At 47.6% G+C, this 27,758-nt stretch overlaps 1 protein-coding gene across 1 annotated transcript; it reads right to left on the reverse strand.

Moving 5' to 3' along the window:
- Positions 1-1,498: 1,498 nt before the first annotated feature.
- Positions 1,499-23,653, reverse strand: FFAR4 (free fatty acid receptor 4). The gene is made up of 3 exons (XM_017498171.2): positions 22,744-23,653; positions 12,720-12,848; positions 1,499-2,462 (listed from the first exon to the last, which is right to left on the reverse strand). The coding sequence occupies exons 1-3, from the start codon at positions 23,308-23,310 to the stop codon at positions 2,073-2,075; spliced, it is 1,086 nt and encodes a 361-aa protein (XP_017353660.1). The 5' UTR covers positions 23,311-23,653; the 3' UTR covers positions 1,499-2,072.
- Positions 23,654-27,758: the final 4,105 nt, after the last annotated feature.

The following is a 27,758-nucleotide window of genomic DNA, read 5'->3' on the forward strand; positions in this document are numbered from 1 at the left end:
CATCTCTCTGCATCCAACTGCCTATTCAATTTGGACAGCTCACTGGGATTTCAAACTTATGAGCTCCACATGAAACTCTTGGCTTCCCCACCCCTAATCTATTCCCAGGCTCCCCCATTTTTATTGCCTCCTTCACCATCCAACCAATGGCAGGCTAAACTATCAGGGTATTACCCTTGAACCCTTTCTTTCCCTCACATTCTATCAATTCCATCCTTTCCATCAATAAATCACCTTTGTTTTACCTTTCCAAAGCATATTTACAAGTCATTTCTCACAGTCCCTCCCTGATGCCTCACCTCCAACATCCCATCCCCTTGTTCCACTTCAGCAGCTGCCTAGCTGGTCTCCATTTTCACTCATGCTCCTCAAAGTCTATTCCCTGCACAGCAGCCAGGGTAATATTGGCACACATTCATTAGGTCATGCCAGTCTCCAGTTGCAAACTCCCAGGGGCTTGGAGCACAGAATAAACTCCTAGGCCCTATGTGATCTAGCCCTGTACTTTTTCTGACCTCAGCTGACAGGCCCCAGCTGGGTATTAAAGGCAGCACCAGGTGCAGAGGAGGCGCCATCAAGAGTCTTACACCACCCTCACTTCAAGCATGTCAGCCTCCTCGCACTAACACTTCTTCTTCTGCCAAGCCTGTTCCCCCGATTCACATGGTTGCCCTTTCTTGTCGCTTACCTTTTGATCCAAATGTCACTCCTCAGAAAGGTCTTCTTAGGCCCCTCTCCACCTGATCTAAATTCCCATCACTCCCACAGCCCCCGTCCCATTTTCTTCACGGTGCTTAGTCACTCTGTGATGCTATACTGTGTATTGCTTTGTAGCCAGGCATGGCGGCTCCTGCTTGTAATCCCAGCTACTTGGGAGGCTGAGGCAGGCAGACTGCTTGAGCCAAGGCATTTGAGGCTGCAGTGAGTCATGATCGTGCCATTGCACTCCAGCCTGGGCATTGGAGCAAGACTCTCATCTCAAATACATCTATATATCTGTATATAGATATAATTTATTGACTTTTATTTAGTTTTTCTGCCCCTGACTTGAAGGTAAGCTCCGAGAGAGGCCCACAGCTGTCTGGTTCACCACTGTATTCCCAGCACAAAGAATACTGTCTGCCACCACTGGCACTTAAGAGGCATCTCTGCTGGATGGATCAGGAGCGAACCACTCCTGAACTCACTCTCACACATTTCAGAGTCATTCTACTTTCTCTCTGATTTCATGACACTGATTCTCTTAAAAGGGCCCATGGCATTTTTTTTTTTTTTGGCATTTTTTATAGATGAAAAAAAAGTAAGTCGCCTTTAATTGTTCCTTGAAAATTCTTCAATTGCTCTTGACGTTAATGAATGATCCTAAAGGCTTACAAGTCCAAGGTAGGGAATAGGGTGTCTGTGACCCTTCATAGGAGAAATCTACATCCTGAATCAGTTTTAAGACTCACTTCAGAAGCCACTATGGTGTGGCTTTATATGTAGGAGATGTGATTGCTGAACAGTCATAAACAAATATTTATTAAATTCGATCATATTACAAACACACTTAAAAAGTTCACATTTAAAAGGAACCCATAACAAATCCTTTTTTTTTTTTAGACAGAGTTTCGCTCTTGTTGCCCTGGTTGGAGTGCAATGGCACAATCTTGGCTCACTGCAACCTCTGCCTCCCAGGTTCAAGCGATTCTCCTGCCTCAACCTCCCAAGTAGCTGGGATTACAGATGCCCACCACCACGCCCAGCTATTTTTGGTAGAGACATGGTTTCACCATGTTGGTCAGGTTGGTCTCAAACTCCTGACCTCAGGTGATCCACCTGCCTCAGCTTCCCAAAGTGCTGGGATTACAGGTGTAAGCCACCGCACTCAGTTAACAAATCCTTTTATAAAGGAATTTTATTGTGAAACTGGATGATCATCCCTTAATTTGCCGATGCTGTAGATGTTTATTTGCATAGGTTCATTTTCTTAAAGCAGGGTACGCTGGTGGAGGGTCCTGGAAATGAATTCTGTTTAAAAGCATGCCACAGCTTGCCAGGTATGAGAAACTCAGCCTATAAAGAAAAACTAGTTAGCTGGAAATAACTGACAAGTCATTTCTTTTGACAGATGTGTCTGTTAAAATGGCTCCCTTTTCTGGGAACCAGAAGCAGCAGAAAATTTTCTTCCACTCATTCCTACACAGTGTCATGTTGTAGAGGATGGGGTTTAGGGCCGAGTTAGCAAATGTGAAGGCCACCACCCAGAAGAAGAGGGACGGCCAGATGACCAGGTCCTGCTTGAAGTTCTGGATCAGGATGAGGAGGATGGTGATGATGATGGGGCTCCACATGATGAAGAAGGAGATCATGAGCAGGAAGAGTGTGCGGAACAGCCGGAAGTCCTGCTGGGACACGCGGATCTGGTGGTCCTCCGAATAGGCCAGGCTCACCGTGAGCCTCTTCCTTGATGCCTTTGTGATCTGTGGAAAACCAAAAGCCACAGGTGACTGCGGGATGTTGGGGGCTTTGATTTAGGGGCCCAAGTGTTGGAATCTGTCATCCCCAAGACACCAAGGCTGCATGCCTCTGGGACTTTGCATGCCCGAGCTTAGGATACACTGGAGAACAGGGCCCCTGGCTGGACTCCTTAGAAATAAAGCAAAAACTCACCTACCCTGTAAACAGGGTTATGAGGGGAAGTGAAAAGCCTGAGTCAGGTGGTCTAGAAGAGGGACATCTTCCCTGTTATTTTTTCAAAAGAGGTGAGTCATTCATTGGTGCAAGCACAACGTGCTCAAGGTACAAACTCAGACAATGCTATACTGATGGGGAGCAAATAAAGAACATCAGGTCTCCAGCCTTCTGTTCTCTCTGTTTCCACTCCCAGAGGTGACCAAAGTGAGTACTTTCCCATATGGCCTTCTGGAAATGTACCACTGCCACACACAATATTCCTGGCTGTGGGACTGCATGCATCTGCTCTTTTGCTGGGTACACAGATGGGCCTACACTGCACATCACACTGTGGGCCTTGCTCCTTTTTCACCTAGCAGTATATCATGGTGCAGGGGCCATACTTGCACAGAGAGGGCACCTGACTCTTGTTATCGACTATAAATGGTGGTTGCAATTTATCCAGCCTCTACTGAGGAGTGTTTTATTTCTTTGGCCTTGTTTAGGGAGGTAGTGGCTGAAGTAGCAGTGTGCATACTCTTCCCCTCTCTCCCTATATTAGCCTGTTCTCATGCTGCTGTAAGGACATACCCAAGACTGGATAATTTATAAAGGAAAGAGGTTTAATTGTCTCACAGTTCTGCAGGGCTGGGGAGGCCTCAGGAAACTTACAATCATGGCAGAAGGAGAAGCAAATGTGTCCTTCTTCACATGGCGGCAGGAAAGAGAAGATGAGAACCAAGCGAAGGGGGAAGACCCTTATAAAACCATCAGATTTCGTGAAAACTTAACTATCAGCAGAATAGCCTGGGGGAAACCAGCCCCATGATTCAATGACCTCCCACTGGGTTCCTCCCATGACGTGTGGGGATTATGGGAACTTCAATTCAAGATGAGATTTGGGTGGGGACACAGCCAAACCATATCACTCCCCTACAGGTTGTTGAATGGGAGATGGCATACCGGTGTGGCAGACCAGGCAGACAAGAGCACTGGACCCCACCCTGGGTTCCTTTCCTTTTGCAGGGGCAGGAGAAAATGGATCCCAGTCTTGCCTGCAGGCCTCTGAGTCAGGGGTTAAGGAAGGATGATGGATCGGAGGCTGCTCATTTGCTGGGGCAGCGGCTGTTGGGAGCCAACCTGAAAATGAAGCTGAGAGTGGGAAGGGCCCGCCCATGCCTCGTGGGAGTGGGTGCTGCTTGAATATGATCCCCTCATCAATAGGGCCTGTTGGTATCACCAGCAGCCACAGGGAAATCAGAGGCAATGACCAACAGAAGGGGTTAACCACCTCATATGGGCAATCATGCAAGTTCCTTGTCCTTGTGGGACACCAGGCCACTGGCAGAGCAGCCCCATCCTCCTTCTCTGTCCCCCTCCCAGCTCCAGCACCACAAACCCATCCTATGCCTTGGGCAGGGGAAGCTTTGAATTGACTACGAGATTGACATTGTAAAATAGGCAGGCATGGCCAGGTGCGGTGCCTCACTCCTGTAATCCCAGCACTTTGTGGGGCCGAGACGGGTGGATCACAAGGTCAGGAGATTGAGACCAGTCTGGCTAACACTGTGAAACCCTGTCTGTACTACAAATACAAAAAAAATTTAAAAAAGAAAAAAAAAATAAGCAGGCATAACCAAAAAGTGACTGGAAAGTTCTATAAATCAGACATAGGTGTCATTAAAGGTGTCCCTGCCCCAGCAAGAAAGAGGAACTGGCCAGAGCACTGCTGGTGACATTTGTTGAAAATGACCATTTTATATTTATATCCCTGTTGAGAGGTGGCAACTGGGGGAATGAACCTCCTCATGCATATCCTTGCACACCTAGGTGAGCATATCAGTAGAATAAATTCCTACCAGTGGAACTGCTGGGACCACTAATACTTTGTATTAATGAGCAGAGCTGGCAGTGAAGCAGAGGCATGGCAGGCAATGAAGGCAGCCCTGGTTATGTGGGCTTAGAAGGGGATTCTGTACTCCTCTTTCAGGAGATTATTCAAGTGTCCCCCAAGATTCCTGAATCTCAAGAGGGGGAATAGTTAGAAGATAATTAACATAATTCACAATTCAGGCAAGTTTAACTGCAAGATTAGAATGGCTGAAAATATTCTCTTTGGAATCCTTGTAACTAGGCTGGGTGTGGTGGCTCATGCTTGTAATCCCAGCACTTTGGGAGGCGGAGGTGGGCAGATCACCTGAGATCAGGCGTTTGAGACCAGCCTGGCCAATGTGGTGAAATCCTGTCTCTACTAAAAATACAAAAAAAAAAAAAAAAAGAGCTGGATATGGTGGTGGGCCCCTGTAATCCCAGCTACTTGGGAGACTAAAGCACGAGAATCACTTGAACCCAGGAAGTGGAGGCTGCAGTGAGCCAAGATTGTGCCACTACACTTCAGCCTGGGTGACAGAGTAAGGACTGCCTCAAAAAAACACACAAAAGAAAGAACGCTTGTAACTAGCTAATTGAAGGATAGTTATTTGTTTTATGATTCATTGTGGCTGCTTGCTCTGTGTGGGAGTTTGGGTCCACCTGTGGATGGTGGAGACCAGGACAACAGATGCTGAGTGAGCAGCCTCACGGTCACCCAGATGGTAGCTTTACCAAGGCTTCCATGCGGCGGGCACTGTGCCACACATTTACTTGTCAGTTGTCACATTTAATCTTCACATCTACTTTTTAGATTTGCTCTATCATTATTCCCACTTCCTAGATGAGGAAATTGAATTTCAAAAAATTTAAGTAACTTGTTGAAAGTCACTCCACTGATAATACAGGGTCAGAAGCCCTGTTTCTGAAAATCCAGCTCAGTGGGATTCAAGATGAACCAAATCACAAAAGACTCAAAAGTGGTGGCCACACTATTCAGCCCTCCCCTCCCCTCAATGGCTCTGCAGGGTGAAGATTGCCCAGGAGACACAGGGCGTTGTCTCTGAGTAGGGGTGTCACGCTAGGCCTAAGCACAGGCTGGGGGGCCCACAAGGGCTGATTCTGACAGCAGCCTCATCCCTCTTGCTCCTCACACCATCTGAAGAAGGTCAACGATGTACCCGGGGTCCCTGGTGCAGTGTCGCAAAGATACATTTTGATGAGTGATGTTGATGAAGGCTCACATTTATGGAGCACCTACTATGTGCCAGACCCTTACCTACCACTTAGTTTACCTATTAAAATTCTCCTAATAATTCTGTGACATATATACTGTCATGATCCCCATTTTACAAATGAGGAAGCTGAGGCTCAAAGAGTTTGAGGAACTTGCCCACCAGTACTCAGCTGAGAAGTTGCAGAAGTGGACTGCCAGCTTGGCAGCCTGATTCCAGCCCATTTCTTTTATTATAAACTAGTTCTTTCCCATTCTCTACTATCTCTGCCCATGGAAATCCTTCTGCCCAGCCTTTAATCCAAACTGTAATGCCAGGAACTCTGAGCCCCGCTTGGCATCCTGCAGCGTTTTGTTTCAGGCACTCAGGCGGCACTTGCGACATACGCTGTGTGGTACATTTCCAGGCGTCCTTACCTCTGACAGGATATGGTGTGGCTCTGTGTCCCCACCCAAATCTCATCCCAATTGTAATTCCTGTAATCCCCATGTGTAGAGAGAGAGACCAGGTGGATCATGGGGGCAGTTTTCCCCACACTGTTCTTGTGATAATGAATGAGTTCTCATGAGATCTGATGGTTTTATAAGACAGTTTTCCCTGCTCCTGCTGACTCTTTTCTCTCTCTTCCACCATGTGAAGAAGGTTCTTGCTTCCCTTTCTGCCATGATTGCAAGTTTCCTGAGGCCTCCCAAGCCATGTGGAACTAAGTCAATTAAAGCTCTTTCCTTTATAAATTACCCAGTATTAGGCAGTTCTTTAAAGCAATGTCAGAACAGACTAATACAGGCCTCCACCAGACTACAGGTTCCTTGGGGGATGGGACCTGAAGCAAGGCATGCCTGTGTCTTCTGTGGGCCAGAGCCCCTAGCAGGTGCCTGACAATGGCTGTGGGTGATAGACAAACAAAGTGGGCTGACTCATGGGCCAAGTGCTTAAGTGGATGGATCTTTTTTTAGCACTGACAGATGCTACTATCTCCTTCTTTCCACAGTTGCCACCACTGGTAGGGAGTGAGGAGTAAAATGGGGCTTTATAACCCAGTATGGCTCCTTTCTTCTTCCTCTTCCCTGCTAGATGTCAAGGACAGTCAACATGGATCCAGGATTGCAAATGTCTCCTGCACTGGGCAGAAAGCTTGATGTGCATTTAGATTAAACTAAATGCTCAATTCGCTTTTAATCCTAATCCTCAGAACAAGCCTCTGGGACAGGTTCTGTGGTTGTCCCAGTTTTGGAATTAAGAGACCCCGAGAGGAGAAGTGACATGCTCGAGGCCTCAAGGTCAAGTAAGGGAGCGCACCCCACACCAGGTGCCAGCCAGTGCTTTTCTCCACTGATGCCCAGCAGCTCAGCAGAGGTGGACAGCACCCGGGAATGTGGTCCACGGCTATGGGGTACATGAAATGCAAATGCTGGGGGCCCCTTCAGACATTTGGATTATGTGGGGCTGGGTGGGGCCCAGAAATCTGCAAGTTTCCTAAACTCTCCAGCTGATTCTTGCCCACTAAAGTGTGACAGCTGCTCACCTAAGACAACAGGCTCGGTCTGGTGCTCCCCACAGTCCTTTGAAGAGAACCTTTTTGAGACTCACTGCCCCCACATCCACATGAGCTTCTGAAGACGGTGTGGGAGCCTCCACCCCACCTCACTCTCCTCTGCCACCACATGCCGCCAGACGGCTGCTGCCAACAGGTGGCGATTGGTCAAAGATGTTCCCACTGACAAAGTTGGGCCCCTGAAGGTTGATTCTCCTTTGGGGGCTGCTTGGTCAGTCAACAACCTCTCATCTAGAACCACTGGACAAAAGATTCCATCTTTCCGGAGATTCCACTTTCCTTTCCACAACCAGCACATAGGCCCCCAAAGCTGAAGAATGCAGGCCAGGTGTGGAAAAAGGGCTTTGTGTCCACTGCCTAACACTTCATGTTCAATGGAAACAGGTTTTGTTTCTCAGTTAAGCTCTGAGACAGGCTGAGGGTTTTCCATCTGCAAGCCATAGACTCACTCATTCAACAAATATTTATAAGCCCCTGCTATGTGCTAAGCACTCTTATAGGTGCTGGACACACAGCAATAAGCAAGGCAGCTCTGCCCACGCTGCTGTTCCATTCTGGTGCGTACGTGGGCAATGCGAGGGGGATCAATAAACATCTACTGTTATAAAAGGGTAGAGGCATCTCGGTTGCTATGGCAACAGTTGCTGGGCGATGACGTCAACCAAGCCCCAAACAGTGGTGACAGCCTGATCCGAAGGCACTTAGGAGTCGCTGGGAGGTTATTCCCTTGGGAAAACTGTTGATTGGAGAAAATAACTGAAGATGTATAGCATGTCTGAGTCACAAGGAAAGAGGAAGCAGGGAAGGCAGAAGGGTGAATAAGGCCACTGCCCCAAGCACATGAAACAGCCCCTGAAGGGTGGGTGACAAGGGAAGAGCCAGGGCAAAGCCTACTCTGAATCCTTGCCCAGGTCAGAACCAGGAAGAAGGGTGGAGACTTTAGAGCAGGGTTTCCCAAAGGGCATTCCATGGAGCAGTAGTGCAGAGAGATGCTCTGTGGAGAAAAAGGGGGTTCTGTAGCCACATTGAGCAGTGCTACCTATTCTATTACTGTGTGGGATGTCCTCAAAGTATACTGGCATAATAGAGGTTCTGAGAAGTCCTGCAGCAAAGAATGCCATCTAGCCTATCCAGCATTTCCTAAACCTTTTCCAACACCTAACATTCCCATGGCAGTCTACAGAACATTCTAGGAGACACACTGCTTTAGAGCAATAGAAGATCAGGATGATATGAAAAAGAGCCACCTCTCAAGCCTGGAGATGAGACCTGGATTACAGATACCAGTGACAGGTGAGAAGCGGGACCGATAGGGCTGTGGTTATGTGTCCCACGGCTTCAAACTATTTGTGGATTGCCTGCTATTATGGCTAATTAACATTGATGTTCAACTGATTTTACAGAGTTGTGTAAAATCAAGCTTCACAGAAAGAGCTTGGACAGAAAAGCTGACTCAGTATCTCTGAGTTATGTATATCTTCACAGGGGAGGAAATGCAAACTGAGGCCCTGCCCAGATACTCCAACCACCTGGTGTAGCTTGCCTGCTTCCAAGTTATCAGCCTGGCAAACTCACGGTAGCAAGTGAGGACAAATGTCAAAGTCCTCCTGGGAAATGTGCAGCAGTGAATTTTGCTAATAAGGTGGGAAGTAATTTTTTAAGTGACATTTACATTAAAATTGTGATTTTAAAAACATCATATCTGCTCTTTCATTTTATTGTGTTAATCCAACTGATACATATTTGGCTCCTGCAGAAACTGAGGTTCACATTACTTAAGAGACTTGCCCAAGGTCGCACAGTGATAAAGCCTGGATTAGAACTCCTGTCTTAGGACTCTTCATCCAGTGATTTTCCCACTGTCCAAGAAGAGACGACCCTGTAGATCCTTTCAATGTGATCCAAGGCTCATGCTCATTCATTCAACAAATATTTATTGAGCACCTACAATGAATGAGCCAGGCTCTGATCTAGGCATAGGAATATAGAGGGAACAAAACAAAATCTCTGCTCTCATGAAGCTTGCATTGTAGTGGGCAAGACAGATGACTGTTATAAATTGAATAAAACAGATGCAGTAAATGTTTGAAGAGAAATAAATCAGGAAAGGAACTGGAGATTGATGGGGAGACTTTTTGATGAAGAGCTTTTTGAGTAAAGACCTAAATGAAGCGGGAAGTGGCCCATGCAGAAATCTGGAGAAGAGAGATCCACGAGAAGAAGTGGCCGGTGCAAAGGCCCTGGGGCAGCAGTGCGGGGGCCTGTGTGGAGAACAGCCTCAAGGCCAGTGTGGACACAAGGGAGAGTGAAACCTGAAGGTGAGAAAGCCAGCAGGGCCAGATCACAAAGGGCCTTAAGGTGAGGGTGGTGATAAGATGTATTACATCTTTGACCTGTTACTCAGAGTGCCCTTTCACAGCACCATGAGTCATGACAGCTCTTGCATCCAGGAGCTGTTCTGAGGTCTGTGATGGGGAGAAGTGAAGGCTGGCTGTGGGTTTAGACACAAGGTGTTTCGAGAGTAAACTGCTGTTTAGAGGTGGGTGACTAGGAGGACACCTGCCCCAACTCTTCAGGTCTCAGAATTTTTCCAAGTGGAACCTGGCCTTGAGAAAAAGACGTGGCGGGTGCGGGTGGTGGGGTGGAAAATCATTCCTCCCTCAGCAGGCGGCTAAGAAGCTTGAGGTACGAGCGAAAAGGGGCAGACAGAGCCCTCTTGGCCCCTAAGGGACTCAGGAATGAGACCTCCAGGAAGGATACCAAATGCTGCCACCCCTTCCAGCCAGCCCCGCTGTAGCGTCAATTCCTTGCTCCTGATGTGCTCCAAATCTGGGCTGTTGTTTATTCTCTTGCAAACCTTAGTGGCACCTTTTCCCAGCATGCTCTGTGACAAGGGTTGGAAGAGCAGTGTTGCCTAACAAATAACGACCATCATAATTTATTCACCGCCTGCTACTGGCAGGCATGACTCTGTCCCATCAATAGCATCTCCTCCATGCCTCACAACTCTACAGTGCTGGGATTATGACTGCCATTTTGCAGTTGAGGAAACTGAGGTCCAGAGACAGTAACTAACCTGGTCAAGGCCACACAGCAAGTAGGTGGCAGATTCAAGACTCAAACCCAGATTATTAAAATAACACTGTCAAGTCTCTGTGTCTGTCTTCATGGTCTTTTGCTCTGTTTGTTTGTTTGTTTTTTGAGACAGAATCTCATTTTGTTGCCCAAGCAGGAGTGCAGTGATGCAGTCTTGGCTCACTGCAGCCTCCACCTCCCAGGTTCAAGCCATTCTCCTGCCTCAGCCTCCCAAGTAGCTGGGATTACAGGCACCTGCCACCACGCCTGGGTGATTTTTGTATTATTAGTAGAGATGGGCTTTCACCATGCTGGCGGGGCTGGTCTTGAACGCCTGACCTCAGGTGACGCATCCACCTCAGCCTCCCAAAGTGCCGGGATTACAGGCGTGAGTCACCGCGCCTGACCTGCTTTTCTTTCTTATACCCCTTATTCATCCCTTAGGTTTGTGTAGCATTTAACAGTTTGCAAAGTGTTTGCAGAGTCTCAGTATCATTCCACCTTGTGTCCAGTTTCTCTGCTTGCAATATCAGCACCCTTGTCTGTCTCCTCCCTCTTCCCCTTTTATGTCAAAGCTCCTTCTGGATAGAGAATGTGTCCTACTCGCTTTCAGCCCACCTCTTTTCCTTCTAGCACTTTGCACAGAGCAGGCCCTTAACAAATGTCTGAGGAATTAATGCACTGGCACTCTAGGGTCAGACTGCCTGAATTTAAATCCTGATATTGCCACTTACAAGCTGTGTTACCTTGGGTAAGTTACTTAACCTCCCTGTGCCTGGATTTCTTCATCTGTCATTCTTATCAGAATTAAAGAATTAGTTCCCAGCACATGGTCAACACTGTGTAAATATTTGTTAAATAAGTTCTACATTTCTCTTCCTTTTTCTCTTTACTTCTTTCCTTTTAACTTAATGATAATAGCTAACACTTATATAGCACTATCATATGCCTGGTCATGTTGCAAGCACTGTTCTGACCTTAACTCCAGGCCTGAATCTGCCTCCTGCACTTGAACAAGCTCCAGGCTGGGTGTCACTTTAGCGGTCACAAGTCATCGGGTGGGCAGGAGTCTAATGAGTGACATGGAGGGCCCATCTCCCACAGGACCGAGGGATTAGCAGACCTGGATGGAAGTTGGCCTGGCTACAGGTTCTGAGTATCTGAGAAGGTTACAGATCCTCAGCTGGAAAGAAAGGGCCCTAAAAGTGGCCAGACGGGGAGCAGGCCCTACAGGGCACCACTTCAATATGCCTGCTTGCCAGCTGACCCACACATAATATGCTGTAAAATCAAGACTTAACAACTGTAAACCTCCATGAGCATTCAAGAGCTTCGCAATAAACCTTCTACAATGGGGATAAACATGGATGTGCCCGTGCTGTTTGCCTGGGCGGGCAACTTACACACAAATTGGCTATCTTAAGAGGTAGAAACAGGCTAACCCGTCTTTTTTATGTCCCTGTACATATTTGTTTTGAAGGTAGAGATCATTTCCTGCTTCAGTGCACATTTGAAATGGACATCCCCTGGGGGTGGGCGGAGTGGCCGCTGGAAGGTAATAGCAGGGACTTCTGGTAATACTCAGTTTCTCGATCTGGGAGCTCTTTCATGAATGCGCTCAGTTTGTGAGCCTACACCTATGGTCACTGTGCTTTTTATATATGTACATGATACTACAATAAAACGTTTTTAAAAGTATACATTCTTCATCACTGCAGTGTTTGTGATGGGGAAACAATGGACACACCCCAAAAGACCATAAAATAAATGAAGTCACATCTGTAGCCACTAAAAATAATGATCTAGAGATATAGGAATGATTCAGAAAGATATGAAGTTAGGTGAAAAAAGGAGTTACAGGGCAGAGAGTATACTCTCATATCTGAAAAGAACATTGAACAGTGTCAGATAACCATTTGACCATTTTAACCTGCAAGTTCATGTAGTTCATCAAATACACAAACAGTATACATGATATATACATAAGTTTATAAGAAAAATGTCCTGAAAAAGTACATCTTGAGTTGTTAAGAAGGTAGATTAAGCTTTCAGTTTCTGTGTTATCCATTTAAGTGTCTGTCTTCATTTTAATTAATTTTTCTGTGATGACCTTGCATTGCTTTAGTGATGAGCAAAACAATAATCACAAAGATATAACTTAAAAAAAAAAAAAAAAAACTCTCCTTCCTCAGTGTTGTAGACCTGGGCAGTGAATCAAGATTGGGCTGGTGTGAAGTCTTAGGTGTTCTCCGGCTGCAAATTCTAAGATTCTAGCAGAAACAACCCCAAGCCTGAGTGAAGTTCAGTTGCAGCACTTGAAGCAAACATACCTGTAAAATTTTGGAGTAACTGATCACAATGACCAGTCCTGGCACCAAGAAGTTCAAAGTAACAAAAGACACATCCCACGAGATCTCTCCAGGAATGGTGGGCCACATCAGTGTGCAAATCGGAATTTCCTAGTTACAAAAAGAAAAAGAACATCATGTACATGTTGGCTTCTTATTGGCCTCTGGCTCAGTCTTATTGAGGGTTTCCTGACACTTACACAGTTGTATTTCCCAGTTACACAACTAGCATGACAGTGAATCCCAAAATCCCTCCCACTGCCCACCACAATCCCACTTACAAAGCGCTTGCCCCTGGCCCTCAGAATAACTGTGATTATGATTCCCATTCTCCAAGGACAACAACTGAGCCTCAGTAAGTAAGCAGCAGATTCTAGGCTTAAATTCAGATTAGTAAAATAATCCTGTCAAGTCTCTGTGTCTGTCTTACGGCCTTCTGCTTTTTTTTTCTTTTTTTTTTTGAGACAGAGTCTCAATTTGTTGCCCAGGCTGGAGTGCAGTGTCTGGCAGGAATTCCTAGGTTTTCTCCGACTGCAAACTCTGAGATTTGTGGTAAGAGCTAGAGCCAGTTCCCAGCTGTGGTCTTTCCACTTCCCTCAGCTGGCATGCAAAGGGCTTTTGAGCCTTCTCTGCCAAGTCCGCCATTTTACAAAGGAGAAAACTGACCCCTGAAAGGTTACATAGATCGGAAAGGACATGCTACATAACAAACTTACCAAAACTGGAACGAAGCTTCCGTGGTCACACTGTCTAAGTTGAAGGCCACAGGGTTTGTGCTAAGGCAGTAAGCGTTCATGTTGGGGGTGCTCAGGTGTCTAAAGTGTGTCAAGCTGCATCAACCTGGCCATCTAGAGCCCCAAGGCAAAGATCAGCCTTCACTCTCAGGCAGTTCAAGATGTAAAACCAATGGAACATGGCAGAAGCATGTGAAGGTTTGTGATCTTGCTGCTCTCACTACTTTGTATTGATTCAAATGTTTAACACTAACTGCAAGAAGATATGGGGACCTTACTGAGTAGTTACTAATGGTTTCTGCAACAAGTTCTTCCAGTGAGTGAATAGGTCAATGAAAACAGACCCTGTGTGTATGTATATACTAACTTCCCACATATAAATTTCCTATGCCCACTTGACTACAGAAACAAAACTGTTTAGAAAACAACTGGCCCTAACTCATACATATAGAACAGATTTTTAAGAGCACATGCTGGGTAAAAAAACTGCATTATTGATTTTGAAGGGCCAAAGGACCATTCATTCATTCACTTGACCAACATTCAATGAAAGCTCTACTAGGCAAAAGCAGAGAATTTTTAACAGTGAATCAACACTGGGCTGGTGTGAACATATGGTGGGGGGAGGTTTATTAAATCTTTCCACATTTTGGTGATTGGAAAGAAACCTGTTTCTTTTTCTTTTTCTTTTTTTCAGATGGAGTCTTGCTCTGTCACTAGGCTGGAGTGCAGTGGTGCGATCTCAGCTCACTGCAGCCTCCGCCTCCCAGGTTCTAGCGATTCTCCTGCCTCAGCAACCTGAGTAGCTAAGACTACAGACATGCACCACCATTCTCAGCTAATTTTTGTATTTTTAGTAGAGATGGGGTTTCACTATGTTGGTCAAGATGATCTCAATCTCCTGACCTCATGATCCACCCACCTCAGCCTCCCAAAGTGATGGGATTACAAGCATGAGCTACCATGGTGGCCAGAAACCTATTTCTTTCAAAGATCTTCTGATTACTGGCAGTGAGCCTACCACTGCTCTCTAGATAACCCACACTGCCGTCTTTTGTACTCAGACCTCTGCCCACAATGGACCCCTCATTCCAAGAGAGCAGCGGCAATACATATGAGCAGATATGCTGAAGCACCAATCAGAAGAAACAGATTCCAGCCCTGAATGGGACTTGGTCTCTAATTCCTATTCTTGTGGCGGAAAAATTTTAAGGGAAAACAGAAAAACAGAAGATGCCCAGACCATTTTTTAAGACTCCCAACTCTTTCCAAAAGCCTTTTCCAGAGTGTCTACCAAAATCTCTCCAGGTTTAGCAAGACTTTTGTAGAAGCCTGAGAGTGAAGGCTGATCTTTGCCTTGGGGCTCTAGATGGCCAGGTTGATGCAGCTTGACACACTTTAGACACCTGAGCACCCCCAACATGAACGCTTACTGCCTTAGCACAAACCCTGTGGCCTTCAACTTAGACAGTGTGACCACGGAAGCTTCGTTCCAGTTTTGGTAAGTTTGTTATGTAGCATGTCATTTCCGATCTATGTAACCTTTCAGGGGTCAGTTTTCTCCTTTGTAAAATGATAGAGCATGGTGTTCTCTCTACAATAGGAGTGAAAGAAAAAAAGCAGGTCCCTAAACCATGTGTTTCTATGATCCTAGTGTGTTGAAGAGAATGTGTATGTGTGAATGAGTGTATGGCCATCCAACACACACACGCACACACACATACACACATACAATCTCTTACACACACAAGCTCACATGCACACACACACACAAAAATATATATATAGAAGGATACAACCCTGAAAGTGAAGTGTCTATTTCTAGGTAGGACTCTCAAGTTTTTTTATTCTTCTGGCTTATCTGAATTTCCTGATTTTCCTTGATGCACCTATATTACTTTTATAAGAGAAAAAAGTTCATTTATAAATGAAATGATGATCAAACATGAAACACAGACCACCAAGACAGTTCTGCCAACTTTACCAGCTATTTTTCAACAGAGACAATGAAACTGTCCCAGGAAGCTCCCAAATTCCATGACTTTCATAAAGATGCTTTTTCACCTTTTGATTTGTGGCTCTTGCTCAGGGCAGGAAGTGTAATAAGGAAGTAAGATAAGACCTATGCCCAGCACCCCCACACATGAACTGAGAGGCAGTGCTGCTGGCCTGGGGGCCTAAATGATGGATTGAGATGCTCTTTAGAAGGTTTTATAAGGTACTGATGATTAAACGCACTGTCTGGTCTCATTTAAAAATAAAATACAGGCGCCATTACAGAGATCCAAGTTGGTGTCACAAATTGGTTTCTGTGGGAAAATCCATTTGGCTTAAGTCCATTTGATTCTAGATATTCTCCCGCAGGCTGTGACTTGCAGAGGAGTTGGGCAGCGTGTCAAGTCTGGAAGGTGGGGACATGAATCCTATCATATTCTCTGTACTTTTTCTGCACATGTGAAGTGTCTCCTGATTTTAAAAAGGGAACTTGAAAAACAAAAGTGGCAGGTCTGCCTTGTTACTGACTTACAGAGGCGGAACTGGCAGAGTCAACAGTAGTCTTCTTTAACTCATTTGCTCAACTCCCCGACTCCAGACGTGGTGGCTGACCACAGCGAAGCCACAGTGAGGATGAGCGAGGCGCTGGCCCTGTCCTCCAGGAGCGAGGGAGGGAGAGAAGCACTAGGACACCTCAGGACAGGACAGACAGCTGGAAGTGTCCAGAGAGCTTCAGAGGACCAGGGAGGGAAGATCCACCCAGGAGGGGCTGTTTCTGCTATGCCTAGAAGGACCGCATCCGAGGGCACAGGGAGGCCGGAGCTCAGGTGTCAGGCCAGAAGGGATGAAGGTGGGAGGCCACTCACAGTGAAGGGTAAGTGTGACTTGGATCCCCCAAATGTGTTCTGCCTCATCCCGATCTCCACTTCTCCCTGGCCATCTCACCCATTTCCACCGCTCCTTTTGCAGGTAAAGCTCCAATTGACCCTTTGCAGCTCCATGCTTTCCTGAACCCCAGACTCACCCAACAGCCATGAGGACATCTCAGCAGGAGACGTCACAGGCACATTAAGCTTTGAAGAACTCACCCCAAAAGGTTCCACCTGATTCCTGCCCTGCCCACATCAGGGCACAGGGCCACCATTCTACAAGTTGACAGAAGCCCAAGCACTGGCCTTCTGCCTACCTCCTCCTCCCCACTCAGAAGGAATCTCTAAGCTCCTCCTTAATAGCCACTGACTCACCCATCTATCACATTTTTTTTTTTTGAGACCGAGTCTTGCTCTAATTGCCCAGGCTAGAGTGCAATGGCACAATCTCGGCTTATGCAACCTCCGCCTCCCCGGTTCAAGCGATTCTCCTGCCTCAGCCTCCCGAGTAGCTGGGATTACAAGCATGCACCACCACACCCAGCTAGGTTTTTGTATTTTTAGTAGAGATGGAGTTTCTCCATGTTGGTCAGGCTGGTCTCAAACTCCCGACCTCAGGTGATCCGCCTGCCTAGGCCTCCCAAAGTGCTGGGATTACATGTGTGAGCCACGGTGCCTGGCCCTAACGCATTTTCACTGGCCTGCCCCCTAACCCTCACCAAGACCAGGCCATCACCACTAAGTCCAAACTTCCTACCAGATGACTCTGGCCCTTCTCCCACTCTCCCCTGCCAACCCTTCCAGCACCATCTTTTGCCCCCACTGCCCCTCATGCTCTACACAGCGTGGTGGAGAACCCTTTGCAAGGTTCAGAACAGCAGTCACTGCTCCTTTAGCCTCCACGTGGGCCCTTTCCTCTGCCTATGATGCCCTCCATCCCCTTGCCTGGCTTGCTTCCTCTCATCTTCACACTCAGTGGGGACACCACCAGCTTCCAGTAGCTTCCCGGACTCCCCACACCCAGTAGAGACTCTTCCACAGCTCACCACAGCTTGTGCAATTGTCCCCTTCCCTGTCTGGATTCCCCACTGAAGTGTGTTACTAAGGGCGGGGACCAAGCCTGCCTTTTTCCAGCCAGCATCCCAGCTCCTAGAATTCTGTCTGATATACCTTAGGTGTTCAGGAAAAAATTGCCAAACCAGATTTTCTAAGAAGACTCCCCTTGAGGATGGGGACATCTGTCTACAGGGACGGCTGAAATGCTGACCCTCCCCACACTGGCTGACTTATTTGCAAACACTGCCTTATTCCAGCTGTTTTCCTATCAGTCTCTCTGATGATTCTTCCTGCAGTACCTCTGGAGACCCTTGGTAAATCCTTGCTCCTACCTCACCTCTGCCATCAACATGGAAGACTTCAAGATCATTTTTAACAACTAGAAGTCTGGCTGGACACGGTGGCTCATGTCTGTAATCCCAGCACTTTGGGAGGCCGAGGTGGCAGATCATGAGGTGAGAAGTTCAAGACCAATCTGGCCAACATGGTGAAACCCCCATCTCTACTAAAAATACAAAACTAGCCAGGTGTGGTGGCACATGCCTGTAAACCTAGCTAGTCAGGAAGCTGAGGCAGGAGAATTGCTTGAACCCTGGAGGTGGAGGTTGCAGTGAGCTGAGACAGTGCCACTGCACTCCAGCCTGGGTGACAGAGTAAGGCTCCTTCTCAAAACAACAAAACAAAGCTAGGAGTCCTAGTTGGATATTTCCTCTCTATCAGCTTCCCAGCAAAAAAGAAAAAACAAATCAGCACAAGAGATGCTTCCTTTCAGCCGGGCGCGGTGGCTCACGCCTGTAATCCCAGCACTTTGGGAGGCCGAGGCGGGTGGATCACGAGGTCAAGAGATCGAGACCATCCTGGTCAACATGGTGAAACCCCGTCTCTACTAAAAATACAAAAAATTAGCTGAGCATGGTGGCGCGTGCCTGTAATCCCAGCTACTCAGGAGGCTGAGGCAGGAGAATTGCCTGAACCCAGGAGGCGGAGCTTGCGGTGAGCCGAGATCGCGCCATTGCACTCCAGCCTGGGTAACAAGAGTGAAACTCTGTCTCAAAAAAAAAAAAAGAGATGCTTCCTTTCTTATAATTTCAAAAGTATTCTCTAATTGAAACAAAGGCAAGCACACTGTGTTTCCTCAGACAATCCACACCCAGCAGAGACATGAGAATGTTCACATTACTAGCCTGTATTAAATTAGGGTGGGGTGGGGCAGTTGGATCAAGTGCCCCAAGGAGGTATACACCCAAGGGTGACAGCAGCCAGAGGGACCCAGCAGAGTGGGGAGGAATTCTGGCTTCAGCTTTCCCCATTCTGTGACTTTAGGCACTTCCTCCTTTAGAAAACAAACCAAAGAATATCTAGTTGTGGGGTGTCTGTGTGGGTCCAATTAGGCCAGAATCTAGGACCATCTGTGTGCTCTTCCTTGAAGAGAAGGAGGTGGATTTGGGTGATTTGTGGCAGGGGTGAGAGGGGAAGGGTGCCTAGTAAATGCTTGCAGAATGAATGGGCAGCACATTCTGACCAGGGTAGACAGTCTTCTCCACCTGCCGATGTGGGTCACCGCCCGGTCAGGGCCACAGCACACACAGGCTGGAATCCTGCTGAAGCAGGGTAAGCTGACCTGGCTGGGATGTCAACGTTGCCAGGATGTGCCCACCCTCTGAAAACGGCAGTCTGTTATTTTGCAGCAATCAGAAGAATTATACTGTTTGAAGAATGTTTAGAATGTTTATACTCAAAGATAAGGAAACTAATAATAGCTAGCAATTCTTAACGCGCTTAACTGTGTACATGCCAGGTGTTGGCCCATTTACTGAACATGAGTCCCCATGGCAATCCTGTCAGGTTGGCTGATACTGTAATCATGCCCATTTTGCAGAAGAGGAAAGGGAGGTATTGAGAGGCGAGACAGCTTGCATTCTGTCACGAAGCTCCCGAATGGCAGAGATGGGATCTAAACAGAACAGTTGACACCAAAGCCCACTCCAAATACCAAGTTGCTTCCCATTTCTAGGATGTTTATCACTTCATCTTCCCTTCAGTTTTAGAGTCTGATTACCATGGACTGCTGGGCACCCACTGCCCACATGGACAAGAGATTTAGTGTCTGTTTCAGGAGGGCTCTCGGGTCGGCAGAAGCTCTAAGGGGCAGTTTCCCTGGCCAGCGCTCCTTGGGGAGAGGGAGCCGGTGTGTGCTTAAGGCTTGGTAGATTCTCTCAGCCTGTGGTTTGGGTTAGGAAAATATCCTCCCCCAAAACCTCCATATTTAGTCTCCAAGTGGAATGGACCAGGCAGAAACTACAAGCAGAAAGCTGGGACTATGGGGATTGAGAAAACAAGCCTTTGCTAATTTTAAATGTGAGACTCAGTCAGTCTAGACCAGATCTTCCTGTTGCTTTTTTCTTTTAATGACTACACTCCCCCATTTTTTTTCTGTCTCTTCTTCTTTACAACTTCTTTCTTCAACTGCTGAACCTATAAAATGGGATGTTTCCTATATGCTCAGGCAACAACCCTTAAAAAAATGGGGTTTTTCTGTTTGTTGGGTTCCTGTACAGGTAGGTGTGAAAGTCTCTGTGTGTGTGTGAGCTCACATGCACGTGTATGTGTGTGTGTGTGTGTGACACGATGGAGGTGGCAGACAGATAAAAAAGAAGACAAAGAAGATGGAGAGCCAGAAAGGACTGTCCCATTTATTTATTTAGAGATGGAGTCTTGCTCTGCTGGCCAGGCTGGAGTGCAGTGGTGCCATCTTGGCTCACTGCAACCTCCTTCTCCCAGGTTCAAATCTCCCAGATTCTCCTGCCTCAGCCTCCCAAGTAGCAGAGACTACAGGTGCACGCCACCACACCCAGCTAATTTTTGTATTTATAGTAGAGACAGGGTTTCTACTATAGAGACCATCATGTTGGCCAGGATGGTCTCAAACTCCTGACCTCAAGTGATCCACACGCCTTGTCCTCCCAAAGTGCTGGGATTACAGGTGTGAACCACCATGCCCAGGCTTTTTTTTTTTTTTCTTCTTTTTTTCATTTCAAGCTTCCCCACTCACCTTTACTAATTTCAGTGAGTAGGCCTCCTGTGGATAACTAACTTACCTGGCCCCCAGTGCACATGGCAGGCTCATTCTCTCCCAGTGCCTTTGCCCAAATCCCTCTCCAAAGGCTCTTGAAACCAAGGAAGTGTTTCATTATTAAAACGAGGAGGGTCTGTGTACCCAGCCAACACAATTGTGGCCATCTGGAAGCACCGCAGATGGCTCTCCCCACACCCAGATTCCCTAACAGGCATGCAGTACAAAGCGGCCAAGACATGGAAGGCCTCACCTATGCCAAGGCCTTCTCACCCAAACAATCACTTGTGTCCCTATCAGCACACAGTTTCAGTCTGGGCTTTGGCTGGGAAGTGACAAGAGTCTTATTTTTTAATCTCATTTGCCAATTAATTAGGATTATACCGGAAACCACTGAACAAAGGGAGAAGCACAAAATACACATCTGAAAACTTAAGATACCTTCAAGATACACTCTACCTGGTCTTTAATTCCCAGAACATCATTTTCTCCCGTAACAAAGAAAGGTGAAATCCCTCAAGTTCTCTGAGAAATATAGAAATATTATAATTCAGCAAGAGAATAACTTTTAAAAAATCAAAGAAACTGATGGCAGAACCTCAGCCCCCAACTGACCATGCTTTTAGAAGCATCTGTGTGGCCCACCTTGACTCTGAGGTGTGTGGGGGCTGAGAACAAGCCTGTCCACTAGGCCAGATCCTTGTTCTACCTATAAATGGTACACACCAGCTCGGCCAATCCTGGCTTCTCTGGGTCACACTTGAGTGGACATGGCCACAAGCTTACATGTTATTTGATCAAGTGCCACAAGCCTATTAGTAATGACTAATTGCTACTAATTACTAATTAGAATGACTAATTGACAGGCTCCTGGCTGTTAGCCACTCAAGACCATAAACAAACAAACACCCCACTATGTATTTCACACAAGCATTAGAAACAAGTGTTTAAGTTTGATTTATGTTTAAAAAAAAAAACTCACACAGTATGCAGGATGCAGACTCCATCCATCCTACTCCCCAGTAAAAGGGCTGTGTGAGAGACTGGTCTGCGGAAATTCCCAGAGAAGCTCCACATCTCTGTCCCAGGTTCTGGAGGGTCACATACCAAGGGGGTGTCCCTGGTGGGCTGTGTGCATCTCCATAACCAAGCCTTCCCCTGGTGACATGTCATTTCTCCCTCTCTCCTCTCTGACCACTAAGAAGGTCTGTTTGGGACTGTGATTTCTGTTTGTGCCAGGGTTACTCAGGGTGCCCCATACTCACTCCTAGGTGGGGAGGGAGCTGAAGGGTCGGGGGTAAAGGGGCGGAAAACCAGTGACCCCGGTAGGGAAGGGAAGGCCAAGAACCCAGCCATGGGCAGGTGGGAAGACGGCCAGACGGCGGCCACTGTCCCATCGTGAGTCTGTGTCTAGGTTTGCTCTCCCAGGTGGATCTCGGCGCACGAACCCTGCAACCACGGGACAAAGAGGCAAGAGAAAACGACCCGAGTTCGGGATTCCGGACCGTGGGACTCGAGGGGAACCAATGTCCTGCACTAACCGCAGAACCTTATTCAGATCATGGTCACTCCCACCCCTATGACCTAATAATGACAACGGTGAACCTGCTACGCAAAATAGAGCTTGTCGGCCCAGCCTCTGTAATCCGCACATTTCAGGCGCCCAGGGCACCTGGGAGGTCTAGTGTAATCCTTCCGTTTTGCAGCTGAAAAACTGAAGACCCTGGAAGGAAACTGCGTCACAAGTCCCCTAGAGGCAGCATTCCGTCTGGGGTCCCTGGGTCTCAAGCGCCTGCCCGCGCGCTTGCAAAGCAGGACCATAACCCAACCCGCACAGAAACTTGTGGACAGGAGCTCAACTCCTCCTTGAATTATGGGTAAAATACTCTGGGCAAGTATATGCTTCTGTGTGCCTCTGCTTCTCTGTGAAATGGATGTGATAATAACGGCGAGGCATCATAATTCAATACAATGTGATCAGCCACCCTGAATCCCCAAAGTTCCATCTGGCTCCTAAACTACTGGTTAACCTTGCAATAGTCACTGCATTTTGCAAGAATTTGGGGGAGTCCACTTAGAGCATTTAAGAGGGCGTGTGCACAGCGTTGTAGTGAGGGTTTAGGAGATTAAACTTCACAGCTCTGGGCACAAGGTTTGGCACAACCATTAAGTACAACAAATGGCCTATTGTTGTTGATCATCCTCATCCCAGCTTCTGTCGGGCCCCAGTTCCCAGCCCGCGCAGTACACCTGCCCGGCGCTCACAGCGGGGCGCTCACCTGGTCGGCGCCGGGAAGCCGCTGCGGGAGGACTCGGAAGAAGACGCAGAGCGGCAGAGCGGCGAGCGCCGAGTAGCCCCAGATGAACGCCAGCAGCACTGACCGCGCCAGCCGCCCAGGACCCCGCACGCCGCGCTGCAGGCGCACGATGCACACCATGCGCTCCAGGCTGACCGCGGCCAGCGTGAGGATGGTGACGCTGCCGCTCAAGGTCATCACGTAGAAGAGCAGGTGGCAGGCGACGGGGCCCAGCAGCCAGGCCTCGGTCCAGCGCACGGCCAGCACCAGCGGGATCGCGCTGATGAAGAGCAGGTCCGCGCAGAAGAGGTTGAGCATCAGGCAGGCGGTCGCGCCGCGGCGTCGCCGGCGCGCCACTAGCACCAGGGCACATACGTTGCCCAGCAGCGACACTGCAAAGATGAGCGCCAGCACGGTTGTCTCCACCGCGGTCAGCACCAGCCGGTGGTCTCCCTTGACGTCGGAGAAGAAGGGGAAGCGGGTGCGGTTGGCTCTCTCCAGGCTTCGCAGGGGCGCGTAGCCCGCAGCCCGCGCGCATTCAGAGTACATTCCCGGGTCCCGGCGGCCAGCAGCGGTCTGAGAGAGTGCTCATCTGGGAGGCGACTGAGTGCCAAGGCGGGGAAAGAGGGAGGGAGGCGGTTGCGACATCTCCCCTCCGGCCCCCTCCGGTCTGAGGAGCGCCGGCGCTGGGTACAGGGAGCTGCGCCCGGGGCGCGCGGGAACGAGGAAGTGCCGGGAAAGGCCGGCAGCAAACACCACAGCTGGGCTGGGAGGTGGCGGCCAAGGCGGAAGCCTCACGCCCTCTGGCCGTTTGAAAGCACACCCAGAAGCCTGAAAACCCACCTAGCGAATTCCTCGAGCCCCCGCAGGGCCTCCCCTACCTCCTTCATCCTTCAGGGGCACGGGATGTACCAAGCCTTTTGTGAACGGATTTAGCTAAAATAGATTTAAAAGTGTCAGAGCTGGCCTTTGGAGATTATTTTGGCCTGTGTCGTTCAGACTAAACTAAAGAAACTCCAAGGGTCTGGAGGTAGATCCTAAAGCAACTTTTAATGAGCCCGTATTTTTTGTGGGGGAAAGAGGGAGTGGAGATCTTTTATCACTACTTAATAACAGGTCTTCAGGTGGCTTGTTTACCCCCCCACCCCAGATTTTTCATCTATAAAATGGGAATACTAATACCCCGTTAGGTTATTGTGAGGCTCATGTAGAGTTTGCACACTTGGCACACAGCAATGTTACGCATTACATGTTATCAAGTGTTAGTTATTGTAACTAAAATGCAAATAAATTTTGCATTCTGAACAATGATATATAATGCTTTCTTGTAAAAAGGGCGAGTCTTTCCAAAGTTTTTAATAAACTTGCCATCCCAGGAAGACAGATATTTCAAGGCTGGCAGATACACACACGAGCTCTGAATGTGCCCCAGGTGCCACCGTCGAGGACCACTGGGCAGTCCAGTCCTGTTAGAGATAAGGAAACTGAGGCCCAGCAAGAGTGACATATCTAAGCTGTCCTCTGGTTAGTAATGAAAGCCAGTCACCTGCCCCTGTCCCACACATTTCCATTACACCATTGCAGTCTGGGTTTTCTGTAAATGAGGAAGCTGGAGATGGAAAAGTATGTCTGTGGCCTAAGATCCAGTGACCACTTCTCCTGCCAGCCCCCCTCCTACCACCTTCACCCCCTCTCCCCTCTGCCATATTATCAGGCCTCTCCCAGTTGCCCATTCTATCTTCTAATTGTCTTTCTTAAGGTTGGGTCTTAAGAAACCTAAGTATTGGCTGGGGACGGTGGCTCACGCCTGCAATCCCTGCACTTTGGAAGGCCAAGGTGGGTGGATCACCTGTCAGGAATTCCAGACCAGCCTGGCCAACATGGTGAAATGTCATCTCTACTAAAAATACAAAAATTAGCTGTGCGTGGTGGCAGGCACCTGTAATTCCAGCTACTTGGGAGGCTGAGACAGGAGAATTGCTTGCACCTGGCAAGCGAAGGTTGCAGTGAGCCAAGAGCACACCACTGTACTCCAGCCTGGGCAACAGAGCAAGACTCCATCTCAAAAAAAAAAAAAAAAAGAAGAAGAAGAAGAAGAAGAAGAAAGAAACCTGGTGCAACCAGTCTGAAATACTGTCTGGGGAGGGGGTCCTTTGTGTGTCTGCTTTTCACAGAATTGAACAGGTCTCAGCTGACGATGTGACTTCTAACCTGAGAAGTACATGCTCAATTTGAATGTTGACTAGGTTCAAGCTGAAAAACAAAACTGGTTTCTTCCTGAAACAGTTGAAAAAGGGCAAAAAATTGAAATAAAGGGAACTCAGACAAATGGGGTTTTGGCAGCTCTCTGGTTACCATCAGGGGATATTAGTTTTTATGTGAGGGAAAGGAAACTCTGTGTGTATGTGTGTGTATGTGTGTGTGTGGAGGGGTGGGTGTATGTGACAGAGAGAGAGAGACAAAGTAAGAGAGAAAAACACAGAGAGAGACACAGAGAGAGACTGATTCATCACAGGCTGATGTGATGATATAGGCACAAAGAAGTTTCCCAGAATTTACAACCAGGATGGGCTCTCTGCACAAAAAGGCCTTCTCCAACATTAACCCCCTGGGTTATACCAACGGCGAAATGCAGAGGCTCATAAATTTTCTTCATTCATGGCACCTTCATGGCACCCCTAGGCTAAAAGAAAACCCTAGCAGTTTCATTTATTAAGTAGCTGGGTCCAAACAACTTAGTAAGATTTTATGTCCTAACAACTTAGTAACTATCTTGGAAAATAATAATACATATAAATCGGGGTAAAATTTTTGTTGTTTCATTCTTTTTTTCTTTTTATTTTTGAGAGGGAGTCTCGCTCTGTTGCCCAGGCTGGAGCGCAGTGGCGCCATCTCAGTTCACTGCAACCTCCGCCTCCTGGGTTCAAGAGATTCTCCTGCCTCAGCTTCCTGAATAGCTGAGATTACAGGTGCCCACCACCACGCCCGGCTAATTTTTGTATTTTTGTACAGATGGGGTTTCACCATGTTGGTCAGGCTGGTCTCCAACTCCTGATTTCAAATGATCCACACACCTTAGCCTCCCAAAGTGCTGGAATTACACGCTTGAGCCACCACACCGGCCTGTTGTTTCGTTCTTAAATAACCACATTGATGCCAGGCACAATGACTTACCCTTGTAATCCCAGCACTTTGGGAGGCTGAGGCTGGAGGATTGCTTGAGCCTAGGAGTTCAAGACTAGCCTGGGCAACATAACCAGACCCCATCTCTACAACAATTTTTTTTCAAAAAAATTAGCTGGGCATGGTGGCTTGTACCTGTAGTCCCAGCCTCTTGGAAGGATTGCTTGAGCCTGAGAGGTTTGAGGTTGCAGTGAGCTATGGTCATGCCACTGTACTCCAATGGGGGCAACAGGGCGAGACGCTGTCTCAAAAAGAATTCTGTTAAAAACCCACAATGACAGCTTCCTAATGGGCTGGGTGCACTTGTACTCTTCACAGCTTCTCAAAACAAAATCATATTGAGCACTGCTACCCTCCTTCCCTGCTCCACGTGGATTTTCATGCAGCCCTGCTTTTTATCACAGCAACTCCTAAACACCCAGCTTTGTAAAGGTACAGTGTCATGAGTCTAACACTGGAACTGTGAATTACCTAGTAGAGCTAGTAGTTCACGAGGAGCCACATAAATGTTGAGTAATGCCATTTCCCTGGGGCACCTGAGCGCATGTGGGCACTAGCCTTTGGGGACCAGAACCCTAGTTGTACAACTCATTGTGTGCCCTTGGGTAAGTTACTGTAGCTTCCTAGAGTTTCAGTCTTCTCATATGTGAAAGGGGATAGTGATAGTACTGACCTCGTAGGGTTCTGGGAAGATGAAATGAAGTTCCTTTATGTAAAGTACTTAGCACAGTCATTGAATGGACACTGTGGGTCAGGCTCTGTGGTCAACACTGGATATGGATTATGGACACAACCCTGTTTGCTGACAGAACCAGTTTATTAAATAATAATGATAATTATTATTAATATTGGAGACAAGGTCTCACTCTGTCACCCAAGTTGGGGTACAGTGGCATGCACATAGCTCACTGCAGCCTTGAACTCCTGGGCCCAAGTGATCCTCCTGCCTCAGCCCCATGAGTAGCTGGGACTGCAGGGGCACACTATCATACCCAGATAACGATTTTTTATTTTTTGTGAGGTGCAGTCTCCCTAGATTGCCCAGGCAGGTCTTGAACTGTTGGTCTCAAGCAATCCTCCCACCTTGGCCTCCCAAAGTGCTGTGATTACAGGCGTGAGCTACCACGGCTTTCATACACAGGGCTCAGTGTGGCATGCTCAGGGTAGACAGACTTCACATGTTCCTTGGAGACTGGACAGCAGAGAACCGTAGGCTGATCCATTACTGTGAAAGTCATATTTATTGCTCATGCTCATTTGTTCTTTTACCTCTTCCACTCTCAGATAAAACCATAGAAACCGAGACAAGGATTCACCAAGTGTAAATACGGACAGTCTCATTTCTAAGCTAAACAGAAAGCCAACACTGCAGATGGCTTCTGTACCTCTTTATATTTCCAACCAAACAGGAGGGGAGATGTGCACAGGGGACTTTCTCTGTGTATGGTTTTCTTCTCTTTCTTTTCCTTCCTTCCTTTCTTCCTCTTTCTTTCTTTTCTTTCTTTCTTTCTTTCTTTCTTTCTTTCTTTCTTTCTTTCTTTCTTTCTTTCTTTCTTTCTTTCTCTCTCTCTCTCTTTCCTTCCTTCCTTCCTTCCTTTTTCTTTTCTTTCTTTCCTTTCTTTCCCTCCCTCCCTCCCTCCCTCCTTCCTCTCTTTCTTCCTCTCTTTCTTTCCTTTTTTTTTTTTTGAGACAGAGTCTCTCTCTATTGTCCACAAAGGAGTGTAGTGGTGTGACCTTGGCTCACTGCAACCTCCACCTCCTGGGTTCAAGTGATTCTCCTGCCTCAGCCTCCTGCATACCTGTGTTCAAGATCC

The sequence above is a fragment of the Cebus imitator genome, unplaced genomic scaffold (genome assembly GCF_001604975.1).
Source record: "Cebus imitator isolate Cc_AM_T3 unplaced genomic scaffold, Cebus_imitator-1.0 Scaffold238, whole genome shotgun sequence".
Lineage (NCBI taxonomy): Eukaryota > Metazoa > Chordata > Mammalia > Primates > Cebidae > Cebus > Cebus imitator.